This window comes from Mytilus trossulus, chromosome 12, assembly GCF_036588685.1.
Source record: "Mytilus trossulus isolate FHL-02 chromosome 12, PNRI_Mtr1.1.1.hap1, whole genome shotgun sequence".
NCBI lineage: Eukaryota > Metazoa > Mollusca > Bivalvia > Mytilida > Mytilidae > Mytilus > Mytilus trossulus.
In genome coordinates this window covers 33,014,699-33,030,919 of record NC_086384.1, presented here as the reverse complement: position 1 = coordinate 33,030,919, position 16,221 = coordinate 33,014,699, and the positions used below count along the sequence as shown (strand labels likewise).

At 30.8% G+C, this 16,221-nt stretch overlaps 1 protein-coding gene across 4 annotated transcripts in view; it reads left to right on the top strand.

Annotated features, from left to right (window-relative positions):
* The window catches only part of LOC134693837 (cilia- and flagella-associated protein 74-like), a 53,645-nt gene that overhangs the window by 16,212 nt on the left and 21,212 nt on the right, over positions 1-16,221 (top strand). For all 4 annotated transcript variants that reach the window (XM_063554769.1, XM_063554768.1, XM_063554767.1 and 1 more), the window contains exons 7-27: positions 284-394; positions 853-955; positions 1,264-1,421; positions 2,263-2,395; positions 2,766-2,879; positions 3,390-3,507; positions 3,908-4,029; positions 4,469-4,588; positions 4,934-5,052; positions 6,625-6,691; positions 7,067-7,156; positions 8,110-8,283; positions 8,982-9,075; positions 9,519-9,623; positions 10,208-10,407; positions 10,718-10,839; positions 11,084-11,212; positions 13,458-13,545; positions 14,007-14,180; positions 14,700-14,833; positions 15,813-15,988. In XM_063554769.1, the coding sequence (XP_063410839.1) occupies positions 284-394; positions 853-955; positions 1,264-1,421; positions 2,263-2,395; positions 2,766-2,879; positions 3,390-3,507; positions 3,908-4,029; positions 4,469-4,588; positions 4,934-5,052; positions 6,625-6,691; positions 7,067-7,156; positions 8,110-8,283; positions 8,982-9,075; positions 9,519-9,623; positions 10,208-10,407; positions 10,718-10,839; positions 11,084-11,212; positions 13,458-13,545; positions 14,007-14,180; positions 14,700-14,833; positions 15,813-15,988 (2,651 nt within the window). The remainder of the gene's footprint in view (positions 1-283; positions 395-852; positions 956-1,263; positions 1,422-2,262; positions 2,396-2,765; positions 2,880-3,389; positions 3,508-3,907; positions 4,030-4,468; positions 4,589-4,933; positions 5,053-6,624; positions 6,692-7,066; positions 7,157-8,109; positions 8,284-8,981; positions 9,076-9,518; positions 9,624-10,207; positions 10,408-10,717; positions 10,840-11,083; positions 11,213-13,457; positions 13,546-14,006; positions 14,181-14,699; positions 14,834-15,812; positions 15,989-16,221) is intronic.

Sequence of the window (16,221 nt, the reverse complement as noted above, 5' to 3'; positions counted from 1 at the left end):
CAATAAATAATTAATGCTGGCAATAGTTTCTGAAATAACATAAGACAGGTCTGAATAAAATTTAAAATGTTTATTTTATCTTTGATTTTTTACCCAAGATTGATATGCTATTGAACAAATTAAGAATTGACAAAAATGGATTACAACCTATTGCATCCTCCATACTAAAATTTAAAAAAATACTGTTAACTTAATATAATTATATCACATCTCTTATAATAAAAAGTATGCAAACATATAATATTATAAAACCTTCCCAGATGTATTTATATTCCTATTTCAGACAACAATTGGAAGCATTAGAAGACCATAGACAAAGACAGCAGATGCACATTGAAGATTCAAAACAAAGTCATGAAAAACACCAAAAATATCTCAGTGCTACCATGGAAAAGTTAGTCAAAATAAAACATAAAAAAAATAAATTCACAATTAGGCAAAATGACTCAAAACTATGATCCAGGTTCTGTACCAAAGTTGTGTTAAACATCCAAATGTGAACCTCTTTTCAAGATAATCTGATTTATTTTTATTGATAGACACCTTCAGAAATTTAAAGCCAATGAATTATTTATTGATTTTTTAATTCTCAGAAAAGAAACTAGTATGTCAGATCCTTGTGAGCAAAGCACTTGTGTTTTAATTAGATTGATTATGAATATAACATAGAAATGAATTTTTAATATAACAATCTAAAATTTGCAGGAAAACATCTTTATAAAATATGAACTATTTTACAAATCTCTAGCAACAATTACCTCAATAATAATCTGAATTGAAATGATTACTTTCATGAAAACTATGTACATTTACGATAAAATATTGTTTTATGAATTTTTTCCCTTATTTTAGAATGAAGAAACGACAAGATGAAGAAAATATTAGATACAAAGAAAATATGCATAAAAAGATGGACATGTTACTGAAGCTGAAATCAGATATCACCTCAAACAGGGTATATATATTTTAACATTGATGAAGAATTGCTTGCTGAAAAAAAATCTGTAATATTTCACCAAATCTTGTCAAATTTGTCTCTACAAAAGAGGGGGGAATCTCTTTTACTGAAAGTCCAGACTCCTCTATATATGTGAAGTTTTAATAAATGTTTAATTTAAAGGCAGATACTTAATACTTTATTATTTTGAGAGTAACTTGAATATCAGTTTTTAAGAAAAACTCATGGGTGATATATAGTAAACAAGAAGTTTTGTAAATATTTAAAATCAAAAATCATTTTTTTAATTAAAAATTTTGTTACAGGAAAATTTAAAAGCCTTGCATGCAAGAGATAAGGCTTTAGATAAAGAAAAAAAGCAACAGGAAGAGGAAGAAAGACAGAGAATTCTTAGTGAGGGTGGAAATCCAGACCAGGAATTTCTCATTAGGAAGAGGATAGAAACATTTGAAAGACATAAATCGTAAATAAATTCTCTAATTTTGTGAAACAATTATCAGAAATGTAATTTAGTTTTTATTGTGAAGTCTTCTCAATATTGTTTTTTAAGAATACAAACTCAGTCTTAATTAGATATAGGAAGATGTGGTGTGAGTGCCACTGAGACAACTCTCCTTCCAAATAACAATTTAAAAAGTAAACCATTATAGGTTAAAGAACGGCCTTCAACACGGAGCCTTGGCTCACACCGAACAACAAGCTATAAAGGGCCCAAAATTACTAGTGTAAAACCATTCAAACGGGAAAACCAACAGTCTAATCTAATAAACAAAATCGAGAAACGAGAAACACGTATATATTACATAAACAAACGACAACTACTGTACATCAGATTCCTGACTTAGGACAGGTGCAAACATTTGCAGCGGGATTAAACGTTTTAATGGATCCAAACCTTCTCCTTTTTTCTGAAACAATAGCAAAACATCACAACATAGAAAAACACATGATAAAATATCAATTGGCAGACTTAACTCAATCAAAAAGTCTAGTATTGTTTTGCTGTTCACTTCTCAAAGTATAAAATTGTTTCATTTTTCATCAATTTTTAGAGTTGTCTCCCTTATAGTAAAAAAAACACATTTTGAAGGCTTATTTTATCTTATTAAACTTACGCTGTTCACCTTTTTAAATTCCAGCTAAATTTCTGTGTAAGTTTAAAGTTTAAACCTACCACTTAACTTTTGAAAGTAGCTTATATAAAACAACAGGAAGAAAAAGACTATCATACAAAGCAATAATTCTAAAAGCATCAAAACATAATTGAAGATATGTTTTTCTGTCATGTTTTATATTCTCTATAGAGACTTTGAAGTTCAAAAAAGAAGTAGAGAATCCACAATAATGGGTAAAATCTTATTGGAAGAAGAACGAATGAGGAAAAGGAAAAAACAACAACCACAGCTATTTTCAGATCCAAAAAGGGAAAAATCATTGGTAAGAAGATTGTTATATTTGTTGTAAAATTATTATTTTTTGTTAAGTGTATAATTAACTGACCTATTTACAAAAACATAATATAAGTTAAGATAACATAAAGTGGATGCATAGTTTTCGTGCAATTATATGGCAAGGAATTTTTTTTTATAAAGAGTTCAAGTGAAATCTACAATCGGTTTACTATTGTTTGTTGAATATCAAGTTTCACATATTTTAGGGGTTTTATTTCAAGAGAATTTGAAAGTGTGAAACAAATTCAATCCAATTAATACACACTGTTCTGTGAATCATTAAAATCAATTAGTTTCAATAAATTTTTAATGTAAAAAGAAAAGCAATATGATTTCACAAGTTTAATATTTTGTAGGTTGTAAGTGCTCAGAAGAAGAAACCCTTGAAGATTATGAGAGATATGTCAGGGTCTTCTGTGTTTGATGAAACAGAGCTTAGAGACAGTAAAGTAGATTTCTTAATTGATGAGGTAATTAACCACAGTATTACAATAATTAAAGGGACATAACTTCTATGTCTACGTTACATTAAATCTGATATTAAATTCTAAATAAAAGGATCCATTGTTGTTTTTTTATTAGAAAAATTGTATTATTCATCAAAATCATAATTGTGAAATGTCAGGGTGTATGGAAAGATTAAAAGGTATTTCCAGAAACTTGTTAATATTATTTATTGAAAAAAAATGCCTGGAAACTGTATCAATGTATAGCAAGTTCAACAAAGAGTTAAAACAAATATGTTCACATAACACTTATAAAATCATGAAGTAAATGATCCAAAACGATATAACTTGTTCTTTAACGTAGTTAAACAATGTTGTCAAATTGTTATAGACTGTTATAGACATTTGTAGTAGGCTATTACAGATTGTATAGAGCCTTGTTTGTGGTGATAATGATATGTTTATGTAGATTTTTTTCATGATAAAGTGAAAACAGATAATAAATGACATTTGTTCTATTTACTGAACTAACAGTTAGAAAAGCAAGATGATTCTGACAGTGAACGAAGACAAACAGAATCAGTCAGACCATCTAGTTCTGATGAGAAGAAAATACCTGACTCTAGTGATTCTGAGGATGGAGAAAGTGATGGTAGGTAATCAGTATAACAAGGAACCAGCATCTTCAATTTTCTCAAAATTATGGAAATACTTTGAACGTATGTACAAATTTACATTTACTTGTGAGCTGAATATGTAAAATATTAATTAGTTTAATACATGATTCAACTATCCTTTTTAGTTGATGGTAGACTCTGTTGGTGCATAGAAGAACAAATAATTTCTGCTCTATCAACTCTTAAAAATATACTATAATTTTATTTCACAGCGATTTATTCTCATGATCTTCTTATTTTTATATATGGGAATTTTAAGATCCCAGTTTTACATACTAGCCACTATTTATATTCACATTTTTTTGTACTTGCGAAAATGATGTATTCAAGTAGGAAAATTTGTTTTTATGGTACTATCTTTATATCATTTTGTAGATGAAAGAAAGGTAGATCTTGCTCAGCCAGAATTTCAGGGTTTGTGGAGTGAACACAAACCTTACAAAGTACCTAGTGAAACAAACACAGTGAAACTGCCAGGGGCTAGTAAGATGGAAAAGGTATGCTTAAATAGTTGTCTATCAATGTCCTCTAGTATCAAAATTGATTTTTTTTTTAAATTGTCTCCCTTTTCTAGCTTAATAATTTATATGCCTCAAATGTGATTTATGGTAGAACTACAGTGGGGGAACCAGAACTTTTCACAAGTTCATGCTTTAGTGATTACCTTAATAATCAACCAAATTTTTCCCACAAAAAGGAGGGAGCTAGTCTCCGCAGGGCCTACCTTGATCCACCTATGATTTATATAACATCAATTTAAAAAGTGAATTGCAGAATATTATTATAAAAATATTTGGTATTTAATAAGACTGACTAAAATGAAACCAACAAACAACTTCTGAAATCTGATAGATTTCCAAGTTAAATATATATTTTTTTTAAATGTGATTTGATTTTTGTATGATATAGGAAAAATAGAGTATTATTATTCTACAGGAAATATTGAACAAAGTATTAGACAAACACAGATCCGGTATAATTGTAAAACAAGTAGCTGCTGGCAGAGAATTCCAAGGATGTCCGTTTTATAGCAAGCCTGATGTCATACATTTCAAGGTATGTATTAATAGTCAGTAGTAGAATCCCTTGGGCTTTAGTATAGTTCAGAGATGCAAGGAAAACTCTTTTTTTTCTATCACAAATGAAAAAAATTGATATAGTATACAATCTTTATTTTCCATCATTCATAAGACGCCATTTACTTAAATTGCTGATATCAACGGCAAAAACCTTAGTAATATCTGAGGAATTCAATTAACTTCAAAAAGAAAGGAAATTTTCTTGCTGTATAAAAAGGCAATCTTGCAGGGGAAAAATGCATACGACATCTTTTTTTGTCCAAATGGGGAATTCAACATTACACAGTTTATTTTGATCACTATTTTTTTTTCTATTCTGTAGGACTTTGATGTAGGGAAGTCTTACAAAAAGAAAGTGACCCTGACTAATGTATCCTATACTGTGAATTACTGTAAATATATCAACATTACAGAACATCTTAAAGACTTCATAGAAATACAGTAAGTTATAAATTGAAACAGCACTATAGAACAAGTTTTACTGAATTACTTTAGCAGTCCAAATACATAGATTGAGTATATCCTATTTGTGCTATGTATGTTAATATAGTATTAATGTATGGACTTTTTCATATTGGCCCTGTAACATGCCCGAGGTGTTAATAATGGCCAAGGATGGTTGTAACGGCCCTGAGGCAACGCCCAGGGCCATTACAACTGTCCGAGGCCATTATTAATATCAAGGGCATGTTACAGGGCCGATATGAAAAAGTCCATATATTGATACTTTTATTAACCAACTATAAAGGCAACTTCATTCAAGAACAGTCTTCGCGTCTCGGATCCAAAATTATATGTAGCTATCCACAAACTACAACAGGACCAATACAGAAAAGCCGGTTTCATAACATTTTTATTAAATGGTTTTAATTCTTCTATTAAACAAAGATTAAGAAACTTACCGTGAAGAAGATACAGTAATTTCATAGCTGAACTACAACTTGTCTTTTCACATTCAACTTTCGCATGGAATTTTGGTCAATATTGTGACTGTCAGATGTAATTTCTGATTTTCTCATCCAAGTACTTAATTTTATGCTATTAAAATTCATTTCATCTAGCAAATAAAAAGTAGCTGGGAAGAATAAATCAGACAGTTTATACTAAAGTCTGCATTCTGAGGATTTGAACAATGGAAATGAAACAGTGATAATAATCGAAAGTCGTACTCGAAAAAGGCTGTGAAATAGTTCCGTTTCAAGTCGTTACAAAACGATGTCAATGAACATCATTTAAACTTGTTTTTATGATATTAAGTTTAAAAAAAATTAAAAATATGTCACACTTATTTAAAGAAATACACAACATTTTGATTTAATCGATGCCCCGTTTCATCTGTTCATAATGCATGTTTGTGATTTCGTAATGCATGTTTGTGATTTCGTAATGCATGACTGAGATTTCGTAATGCATGACTGAGATCTCGTAATGACTGGCTGTAGCAATTTCTCCGTTCATAATGACCAGATGTCGAAATTTTCCTTTTATAAAGCATGGGCATTTCTATACATATTGCAGTAAGTTGGTTAATAATACTACTTATTTCTCTTTATTTGTGTGACTTTCAGCAGTTACAATGTATATTTTATTAAGATTCCTCTACAATCAGCATTTTAGTAGTATCTATTTCTAGCCTTTGTAATAGAGAGGCTAAAAGTATACAAAAAAGACATTCAAACTCATAGTTTTTTAGGTCAAAAATAATTTGACAATTCCTTGGCTAAAAAATTAAAAAAAATATCAGACAAATAAAATCATACAAAACACAACATGGAAAACTAGAGACTGAGCAACACAAACTCCACCAAAAGTAGAGGTGATATCAGGTGCTCTGAAGGGTAATTATTTATTCAGTTTTGGTATTTGATTGTTCTTATAGTCAGTTGTATTATACTTTTGTGTGCATTTGTTATTGACAACAATGATTTATTATTATGATTACATATATTATCAACAAATGCTGCTATCAAAATATGTAATATAAAATGTAATATAATATATATTAATTTACAGGTTTGACCCACCAGGTCAGATGTCTGCTGGTTTGACTTGTGAGATGATGGTTACTTTTAAACCAATGGTAAATATTCTAGTTTAAATGATTTTTAAGGGTTTTATATTGTATAACATGTGCCATATATATTCAAATTTGGTCATAATGCTTGTGATTTTAAGTATTTCATTGCAAAGTTTGAAAATTAATTCCACAAACTTACAACAATTCTACAAAATAGAATAAGTAAGCATCTGTGAGTGATTTTTTTCTTTTTCAGATTGTTTCTAAATAACTTGAATTTTTAAATATTTTGCACCTCTTGAATTCTGTATGAGGACCAAGGTTGTCATTGATTTCAGGAAATTGAATAATTTTGTATTTTCTTCCATGTAATAGTATCTGTACATTTTTTTAAATCATACAATGTTTTATGTTATATTTCAATGATTTTTATTCCAGATAAATGAAGATTTGGTTGGTGAAGTTAATTTCCTGTCACAGACTGGACCTTTCTCTATACTTCTCAAATGTACAACTAAAAAATGTGATGTAAGTTTTATATATTCATACGCAGTGTTATGCAATCTTTTCTTTGAAAAATCCAATCACCATTCTACAAGTAGATTGCAGGTCTAAGATGGACCCTTATATCTATAATACTAAAATTACGATGTCCAATTTGTCAGTCGTCATCGGGTAAAAACGACAAATCAAAGAATTCGACTTTATATATAACTAATATAGGACAATGGTGTAGATTAGAAATTACACCACTCAAGACCCTTTTGTTTTCCAAACAATTAATATTGCCAATAATTAACAAGTACCGGGTAGAATCCGATACTGATATCAATAGTATATTCATGCACCTGTTACCTTATACCTTATCTGTACGTTCCGCATTTGACAGGCGCACCACCAAACGGTGTATTTCGAATTTTGCTACATACACGGGTCATAATCAAAGGGCTGACACTACTAAATTCAATCATTGTCAAATTGTTCCCTATTGTAGTTTTATTCAGCAATCAGCAAGATTTTCTAAGATAACTAATATAGGACAATGCTGTTGATTAGAAAATACTCCATTCCTGGATAGCCAGGACCTTGACTTTTCCTAATAATTTATATTACCAATAATTGATAAGTTCCAAGTCGACGGGTTTCAAACAGAAAAATTTCAAAGCAGAGAAAACTGTGTGTCTTATAATCAAATAACTTTATCAGATGACAATACCAATTACTAAAATAAGGCTTATATATATATATAATTAGGCATAGTTATATACTTTAAATCGGTCACGGGTGTGTACATGTAACTGTTATATATGTAAATAGACACACTGCAAAGTTTTATGATAAAATTGTATTATAACAAATTGTCAGATTATTGATGAAACAAAACTATTATGATTCATTTATTATTTTTGAAGAAAACATTTTAAAACCATGAAAATACTCCTGAATTAAAAAGTATTAATACAGAAACCCTCCTATTTTAGCTGTCAGTAGATACAAACAAAGTGGAGTTTGGCACCACTGTTATAGGAGAGACCTTGAAGAAGTCATTTACTTTGACTAATAATGGAGCTCTTGGAACCAAATATGAGTTCTTTAAACTGACAGGGTCCAAACTCAGGACTGTGACTACTGCTGAAACATCATTAGGACGTTTGGTAAGATATTTTGTACAACTTTTACCTCTAAAAATTCTATTTTCAAAATTTTGGCATTTCTTTTTATATAACTTTTACCATTAAAAAAACATTCATTTTGTTGAAAATTTGGTAGATGTTCTTAATTTTAAAGATGAAATCTCTTAGTTTGGCATTATGTGTGTCAAATTACTTGGTATGATGTAAAGTATTTGATGAATCTAGTACCTTTCCCAAAGCTAATTTTTTTTAAGTGACATGAATCCGTCTTATCTAATTTTCATTTCATATATTTTCTCTATTTAACAATTGTTGCCTTAATAATCAGCGTTGTTAGGTTTAGGGTGTTTTTAAAATTTTGAATTTATGGATTTATTGTTCTTTTTATTACAGTTATCATAGACTTTTCGATGTGATATATTAGAGAATACACACAACAGATTCTTCTTCTAAGAATTCTCAATTCATTTTGATGCAATGTCACACCAATGTCTTGCCAACACCCATTGTTGAATGATGTCAGAGGAATAAAATTATCTTATTTATTTCAAATGTGAAACTTTTAAGTTTTTGTTTTGTGAAGAAATCATGGTATTTCATTGCAACCAATTTTACAACCAGTATTCCATATTTTTTCCCATCAATATACATAAAGAAAATTGACAATTCTGCAATATTTGTGTCTATAAATATATTGGAAATTGATTTGTTGATTTTAGACTACAGCTGACACATTGAGAGGAGGAACACCTGATTCCCTGTCAATGATGAAAAAAGAGCCAGCTCCACCTGGTGGCAAGAAACCAGACCAGGGTAAGTTATCCACAGCATTAAAATACTCCTGGTTGGTTTAAAAAACCAATAGTGTTATTTACCGTAACTCAGTTGACATATCTGTTTTTCAAACCTTTTTAAATATCAAAATTATATACCGGTATATTGAAAAGAAAAGAATAAAAAAAACAGATGAATATAACTAGTTTTGAAAACTCTTTGTTCTGTTTGATATTTGATATTTTTAATCATATTTCCAACTATAAAGTAAAGTGTTCATATTCTTAAAACAAACTTTTTTGTATGTTGTCTCTTGTATTGGATTTATTTTCTAATAATAAAACAGATTCCCAAGGAGATAGTGTTATTCTTTTTTTTAAATTTTTATTAAGTAACTATACATTTAAAATTTGTTTAAATTGAATTAAGATTTTCCATTTAGTTTTCAAACTGTTTACCACATGATTTATTCAAACCTACAGAAATTGTTGACAAAGCTAGCCAGGAAGGAGGAGGTACATCTATTGACCACCAGGGTACACAGGCTGAAGCTGACGCCATGAGTGGTACTATGGGAGATGTTGAAGGTAAATTTTTCAATAATAATTCAGATGAATTGGACAACAATGTGTTTGTACCCTACAGGAGGGACTATACTGCAATAAAACATTGTCCAACAAATATTGTCATGCCTTTTTCTCAAGTGCTTTCTAAACAGAATGACTTTATATTTGATCAACAACTTGACAGTCATAAATTGTAACATTGTAACATGTGAGTGATTTTCAAATCTGTCAGAAATTTACAAAATACAGAACTGTGCATACTTGGGAAAGGAATTATTCAAACAAAACTGATGGACTGATTTGCATGATGTATGTATAATCAAAATCGAAAAAGTGGCAAGATACTGAGAGATTATGTAAAATAAGCCAATATTATAAAACAATGAAAACATTCCTATCCTGTAGCAAGTATTGTTAATAGTAATTGGTTGGTTTAACCATTGTTTACAGCTCTAAATTGTGTACTTTTACAGTCATTGATTCTAGATCGTTTGAAAACTTTAAAATCTTTTATTACTAGACTTAACATAAAATCTAGAGTCAGCTATAAAGTTCACTTGTCCTAGTTAAATTACATTTTTTCACTCATTTTATTATGTTTGTAGATGGAGAACATTCTCCAGATCTTGCCATCAGTGAAATAGAGGACTATGGGTCCCTGGATGGGATGAAAGTTGGTCCAATGTCTACAGGAGAAGTGGGTCCATTTTCCTCTGTCAAGTTGGAGATTATCTGGCAGCCACACATCCCTGGAAAAGTTTTTACAGAATTCTTGATATCCTTTAGTGACCCTCTCTCAGAAAGTGTAAGTTGGTTACTTATAACAATTTTACTTGGATACTTATTGTCAACACTGGGAAGATTTATCATAACTCTCTTCCTGTATTTACCATGATGTAAGCTTTAAATGAATATCTTTTTCTCATCCAGAAGAATGCATATGTATAAAAAATTTACTACACAAAATGTTCCTCTGTGTAACTAAATGTTAAGATAGATAGAAATCATTGATCTTATTTGTTTTTAATAATGACAATTTTGTAAGATATTGGAAACATATGTGTTGAGGAAGATTCATATTTGTAGTTTAACAAAATCATGGTTTATAATTACAGATTTCCATACACTCCCTAGCCAATGCCATTGATGTTCCAGTTTGGGTTGAGAGACAGACTGTCGATCTTAAGATCTGTATGTATGACAGGCTGTACCAAGATACCATCATTGTCAACAATAGGTAAGATTATATACCTTTAAGTACCTAATCAATAACTGGCTATTTATTTCTTGACATGAGTGAGTGGGAAAAGTCATTTACATAATCTACAAAAATGTCAAATTGAATATTTCTCAAACTATGAAAAAGGCTAGAATGGAAAATAATTGTATTGGTTATTTGATACATTTTTCCTGTGATGACCAATCAGTAAGTCTTTATTTTTAATCGTCTGTATTAATTTTATTTATTTCTTGTCTTGCAGGGCAACAACAGCATTGAGGCTAAAGTTTGAGGTGTGTAAAGAATTGAAGAATCATCTTGAACTGCTACCAAAAACTGGATACATCCAAGCTCAGTCACAGTTCTCTGCTCAGCTCAAGTTTCTACCAAGGTAAAAAAAACTGAATACATCCAAGCTCAGTCACAGTTCTCTGCTCAGCTCAAGTTTCTACCAAGGTAACAAAAAACTGCATGCATCCAAGCTCAGTTACAGTTCTCTGCTCAGCTTAAGTTTCTACCAAGGTAAAAAAAAACCTGCATACATCCAAGCTCAGTTACAGTTCTCTGCTCAGCTCAAGTTTCTACCAAGTTAAAAAAAAACTGCATACATCCAAGCTCAGTCACAGTTCTCTGCTCAGCTCAAGATTCTTCCAAGGTAAAAAAAACTGAATACATCCAAGCTCAGTCACAGTTCTCTGCTCAGCTCAAGTTTCTACCAAGGTAACAAAAAACTGCATGCATCCAAGCTCAGTTACAGTTCTCTGCTTAGCTTAAGTTTCTACCAAGGTAAAAAAAAAAACTGCATACATCCAAGCTCAGTAACAGTTCTCTGCTCAGCTCAAGTTTCTACCAAGTTAAAAAAAAAAAATGCATACATTCAAGCTCAGTCACAGTTCTCTGCTCAGCTCAAGTTTCTTCCAAGGTAAAAAAAACCCTGCATACATCCAAGCTCCGTTACAGTTCTCTGCTCAGCTCAAGTTTCTTTCAAAGTAAAAAAAATTACATACATCCCAGCTCAATCACAATTCTCTGCCCAGCTTAAATTTTTACCAAGGTAATGCAAACTGGCTATATCAAACCTCAGCTCCCCTATTGAAAATACTCAAATATTGCTTTTTAAATTTTTATGTAGCACTACATGATATCTTATAAGAGGGTCGTAATGGGGGTACCTTCATGATGAATAACGCTAAAAATTCTTACCAAATGAAGTTTATGGTAATTTTTGGAGTATGACAATAAAATGTACACTTTCTTTTAGACAATAAAAACATTGACTGATTTTGACAAATCATGATAATTTTGTTCCAAAAAATGACGGTAACTATAATTATTTGAGACCTTTGACGAATCATGATGAGGATATTTTGACGAATCACGGTATTATTTTAACCAATTTGTCGCTAACAGTAGCTGAAAAATGACTGTTTGACACCTAACGTTAAAGAGCATTACTACCCTCTTATAATGATTCTTCACTTATGAACTATTGAAATGAAATAAATGCATGCAATATTTTCTAAATGAACAGTAAATCCTAAAAAATCATTTGATTTCATTGGTCTTGTAAGGTTTAGGGTTCATAGCTCTATAAGGGCAGATATTTAATATATATCATTCTAATATGACGTCCTTCAAACGCATTGAGTACACACCCGTGGTAAAATATGAATATATTGCATTGGCTGTTCCGATCCTACTCCCACGTCATATGATTTTTTATGAATGAAGTACCCAACGTCATAGAATGATGACGTTATAATTTAAGCATTTTACGGGAAAATACACGCTTCTGATACCCAAAATCATCACAACAAGGAAACGTCAACAAACGATGATAAAATGTGGTATAAGCCCATTTTTTTTATACATAGAAGACATATAAGTTAATTATCATTAAAATTCATCCAAATCTATCTAAATAAGTTTTGTGAATAGTATGAGCATGTCACTTTTTCTGTTTGCTCCGTTCTTTTACGTCAATCTAAAAGTGTGTTAATTTATGAGAACGGCAAATAATGGCCTACACCTAGAGCGCTTCGATCCAAAACAATTGCCGTATTTGTCCTATTAGAATCGAAATAATTCATGGGGGCTTGAATATATTTAGATTTTACCACGGGTTGTCCCTTTATGCCGATATTTTACCCCTCGCTATCGCTCAGGGTAAAATATTTGTCATAAAGGGCCAACCCGTGGTAAAATAACGATATATTCAAGCCCCCATGAATTATTTCTTAAATTTTGAATACTCATTATAAATGTTTATTATACTATATTGATCACCGTTATCTATACTACAAAAGGAAGAGACCTTTCATTTCACTGCATCTCCTCTGAAATCATACAAACTCTGAAATATTTGTATTATGATGTATAGATGAAGTTTTTCCTTGTGTCTTTGAAACAATCTTTTGTTCCGCTGAAAATGCCAATTTTTGATAAAACAACCTGATTCAGAAACCATTATTGATCCCTGTCTTATACACTTACGCTCATTCTCAGTTGACGTATTGGCCACAAAATTTATAAACTATTTTTTCAACACATGTCCTATTATACTGCAATTTTGCTGGCCTTTTCTAGTATGTACAAAATTAACAAGTTTTCATGATAAAGTCATTTTTGTTTTACAGAAAAAGTCTGTTTCAAGAAGCTGGTAAATATTTTGACAAAGAAACAGGTGTGTTGGAAGCTCCAATGATCATCAGAGTGGCTGATCAGGTAAAAACAAACATCTATTTTAAAAGTATAAATAAAGAGTTGCTCTTCAATGCTTTAATTGTCACAGCAGCCATTAATTTTCTTGAGCCAGAAATTTGCACAGAACAGATCTGATAATAATTGTAATAAAACATATTTTAGCAGATTAGGTTTATTTTTTTATTTTTTAGAATTTTATTTAATTATTTTTAGTGGGTTAATAGTATAACCAAGAATATGATATCTTGAAATATTCACTCCAAGTTCTATAGCATTAAGAACTGTCATTACAAATATCCTGCATTAATGACTTATTTGAAAAGAAGAATATATATTTCTATTGACACTCAAAATTGATCCTGAAAGTTAGATAAAAATGCAGAAATACACTATCAAACACATTGAAGAAAAAATAAAATAATAACTAAAAACTCCTTAATTGATATCAACTGAGATTTCAAAACAAATTTATATTTTTTCAGACTCAGCCAGTACCCTTCACAGTCCAGGCTGTGGTGACCACCTCTGATATGGAGTTTGACATTACCAACATAAACTTTGGTTGTTGTACCATCCATGAGTCAACAAAGACAAGAATACGTCTTAGTAACAAGTCTATCTTACCACAGGAATATGGCTTTGTTGGCCTACCTGATGTATGTGCTATTATGTGTTATACTCTAACTTTAAGGAAAGTCAATGTAAAACTGTTTTTTAGTCATGAGACTGTAAAAAGAATTTATTTGCTTTTGTGTCAATATATTGATTTTACTTTATTGAATTATTTGGTATATTTAAATAAATAAAAAAAAAAAAAAAGCTGATATAAATGAAGTCCGATTGGTGTAAAACTTCAACTGTCAATTTTGCTGTTTTTGAGTATTTTTTTTCATCAAAATTATCATTTACAGACAGTTTCACTGAGGGTTTATCTTTTGTTGACATGATAAGTGGATTTTCATGAATCTTTTTAAACATTTTGTATTTTACTCATAAATGGACTCACTTTTGAAGTCAACATTACATTTTTATGCTGACAGCAGCAATTGTAGGCAAGACACACAGTTCCATGGAACCCCTTACAATTATTTTTATCCATTTAAAGTGTCATTGTTAATTTAAAAAAAAAAATGAGAAAAAAATAAATAAAAGCTCACACATTATCTATATTTTAGTATGTTGAGGTCCAACCAGATGATGGATTTGGGACACTGTTGCCTCTGGAAAGCATTGACCTTGATGTGATCTTCAGTCCTAAGAAAGCTAGAGATTATAAATTTGAACTAAATTGTAAATCAATAATTAACAGGTAGGTGTAATCCATATTTTTATGAAAGAAATATTTAAACACCTGAAGGAAAGCAAGGTCAAGTAAACCTTCAAATGTTCTTTTTCTGCAAAACTATAGCGCCAAAGCTGCAAAACTATAGCCCCAAAGCTGCAAAACTATAGCGCCAAAGCTGCAAAACTATAGCCCCAAAGCTGCAAAACTATAGCGCCAAAGCTGCAAAACTATAGCGCCAAAGCTGCAAAACTATAGCGCCAAAGCTGCAAAACTATAGCGCTAAAGCTGCAATTGTGACTCTAAGAAGACTTGATAAAACCTGGCATCAGTGACAGTCTTCAATGTAGTGGTGTAGCATTATCAACATCCAAAAAAGAATTCAACTTAAAAAAAGTACAATTAATTCCAAGGTAAAGAAAGAAAAAAGTCCATACAAACTGAGAAAATTTAATGTTATAAACTAATGGAACGAGTTGAAAACAACTGTCATATTCCTTTACTTGTTACATGCAGTTTCAAACCAGTGCTACTTGCTACCTTGAACATTCTGTTGTGTATTTTTCCCCCATTAAGATAGCCTTATTGTAACTTAATAATGTAGAGTAACAGCAATAGCTATTTCTTTGCTGAGGTATTTTCATATCCATATACACGTAGTGATTTTGCTTCATGGAATAAAACAGCTTTTTCCATTTGAATTCATAAAGTATAGTGGTGTTGTGTCTCTCTACGTAAATTTAAAATAGATGGATTGATTTTAGGAATATCAAGTAAATATACTTAAAATGTAGAAAATATGAAAGTTTTCATTACATCCACTTGATTTGAACTATGGTGGATAGTTGTCTCTTTGGCAATTATACCGCATCTCCTTATTTTTACATAAACTTCACTGATTCAGTCATTGACAACAACATAGGTTGATTATTTTGTAATAGCTTTGTCTTTAAATACAGATCAAAATAATTTTATGCAAGATATATATGTACCTGTTTTTGTTTAGGGAGTTTAAGATCCAGTGTGAAGGGGTAGGTGTACATCCACCATTGGACCTATCTCATCAGGTGATACACTTTGCTGCTACAGCCTTGTATGATGTATCAACAGCTACAGTCCATGTCAACAACTCACATATCAGTACCAATGAATTCACACATCCTGTGCCAAGGATTGGTAAAGGTAAGTCACAGCCATAGTCCATGTCAACAACTCACATATCAGTACCAATGAATTCACACATCCTGTGCCAAGGATTGGTAAAGGTAAGTCACAGCCATAGTCCATGTCAACAATTCACATATCAGTACCAATGAATTCACACATCCTGTGCCAAGGATTGGTAAAGGTAAGTCACAGCCATAGTCCATGTCAACAATTCACATATCAGTAACAATGAATTCACACATCCTGTG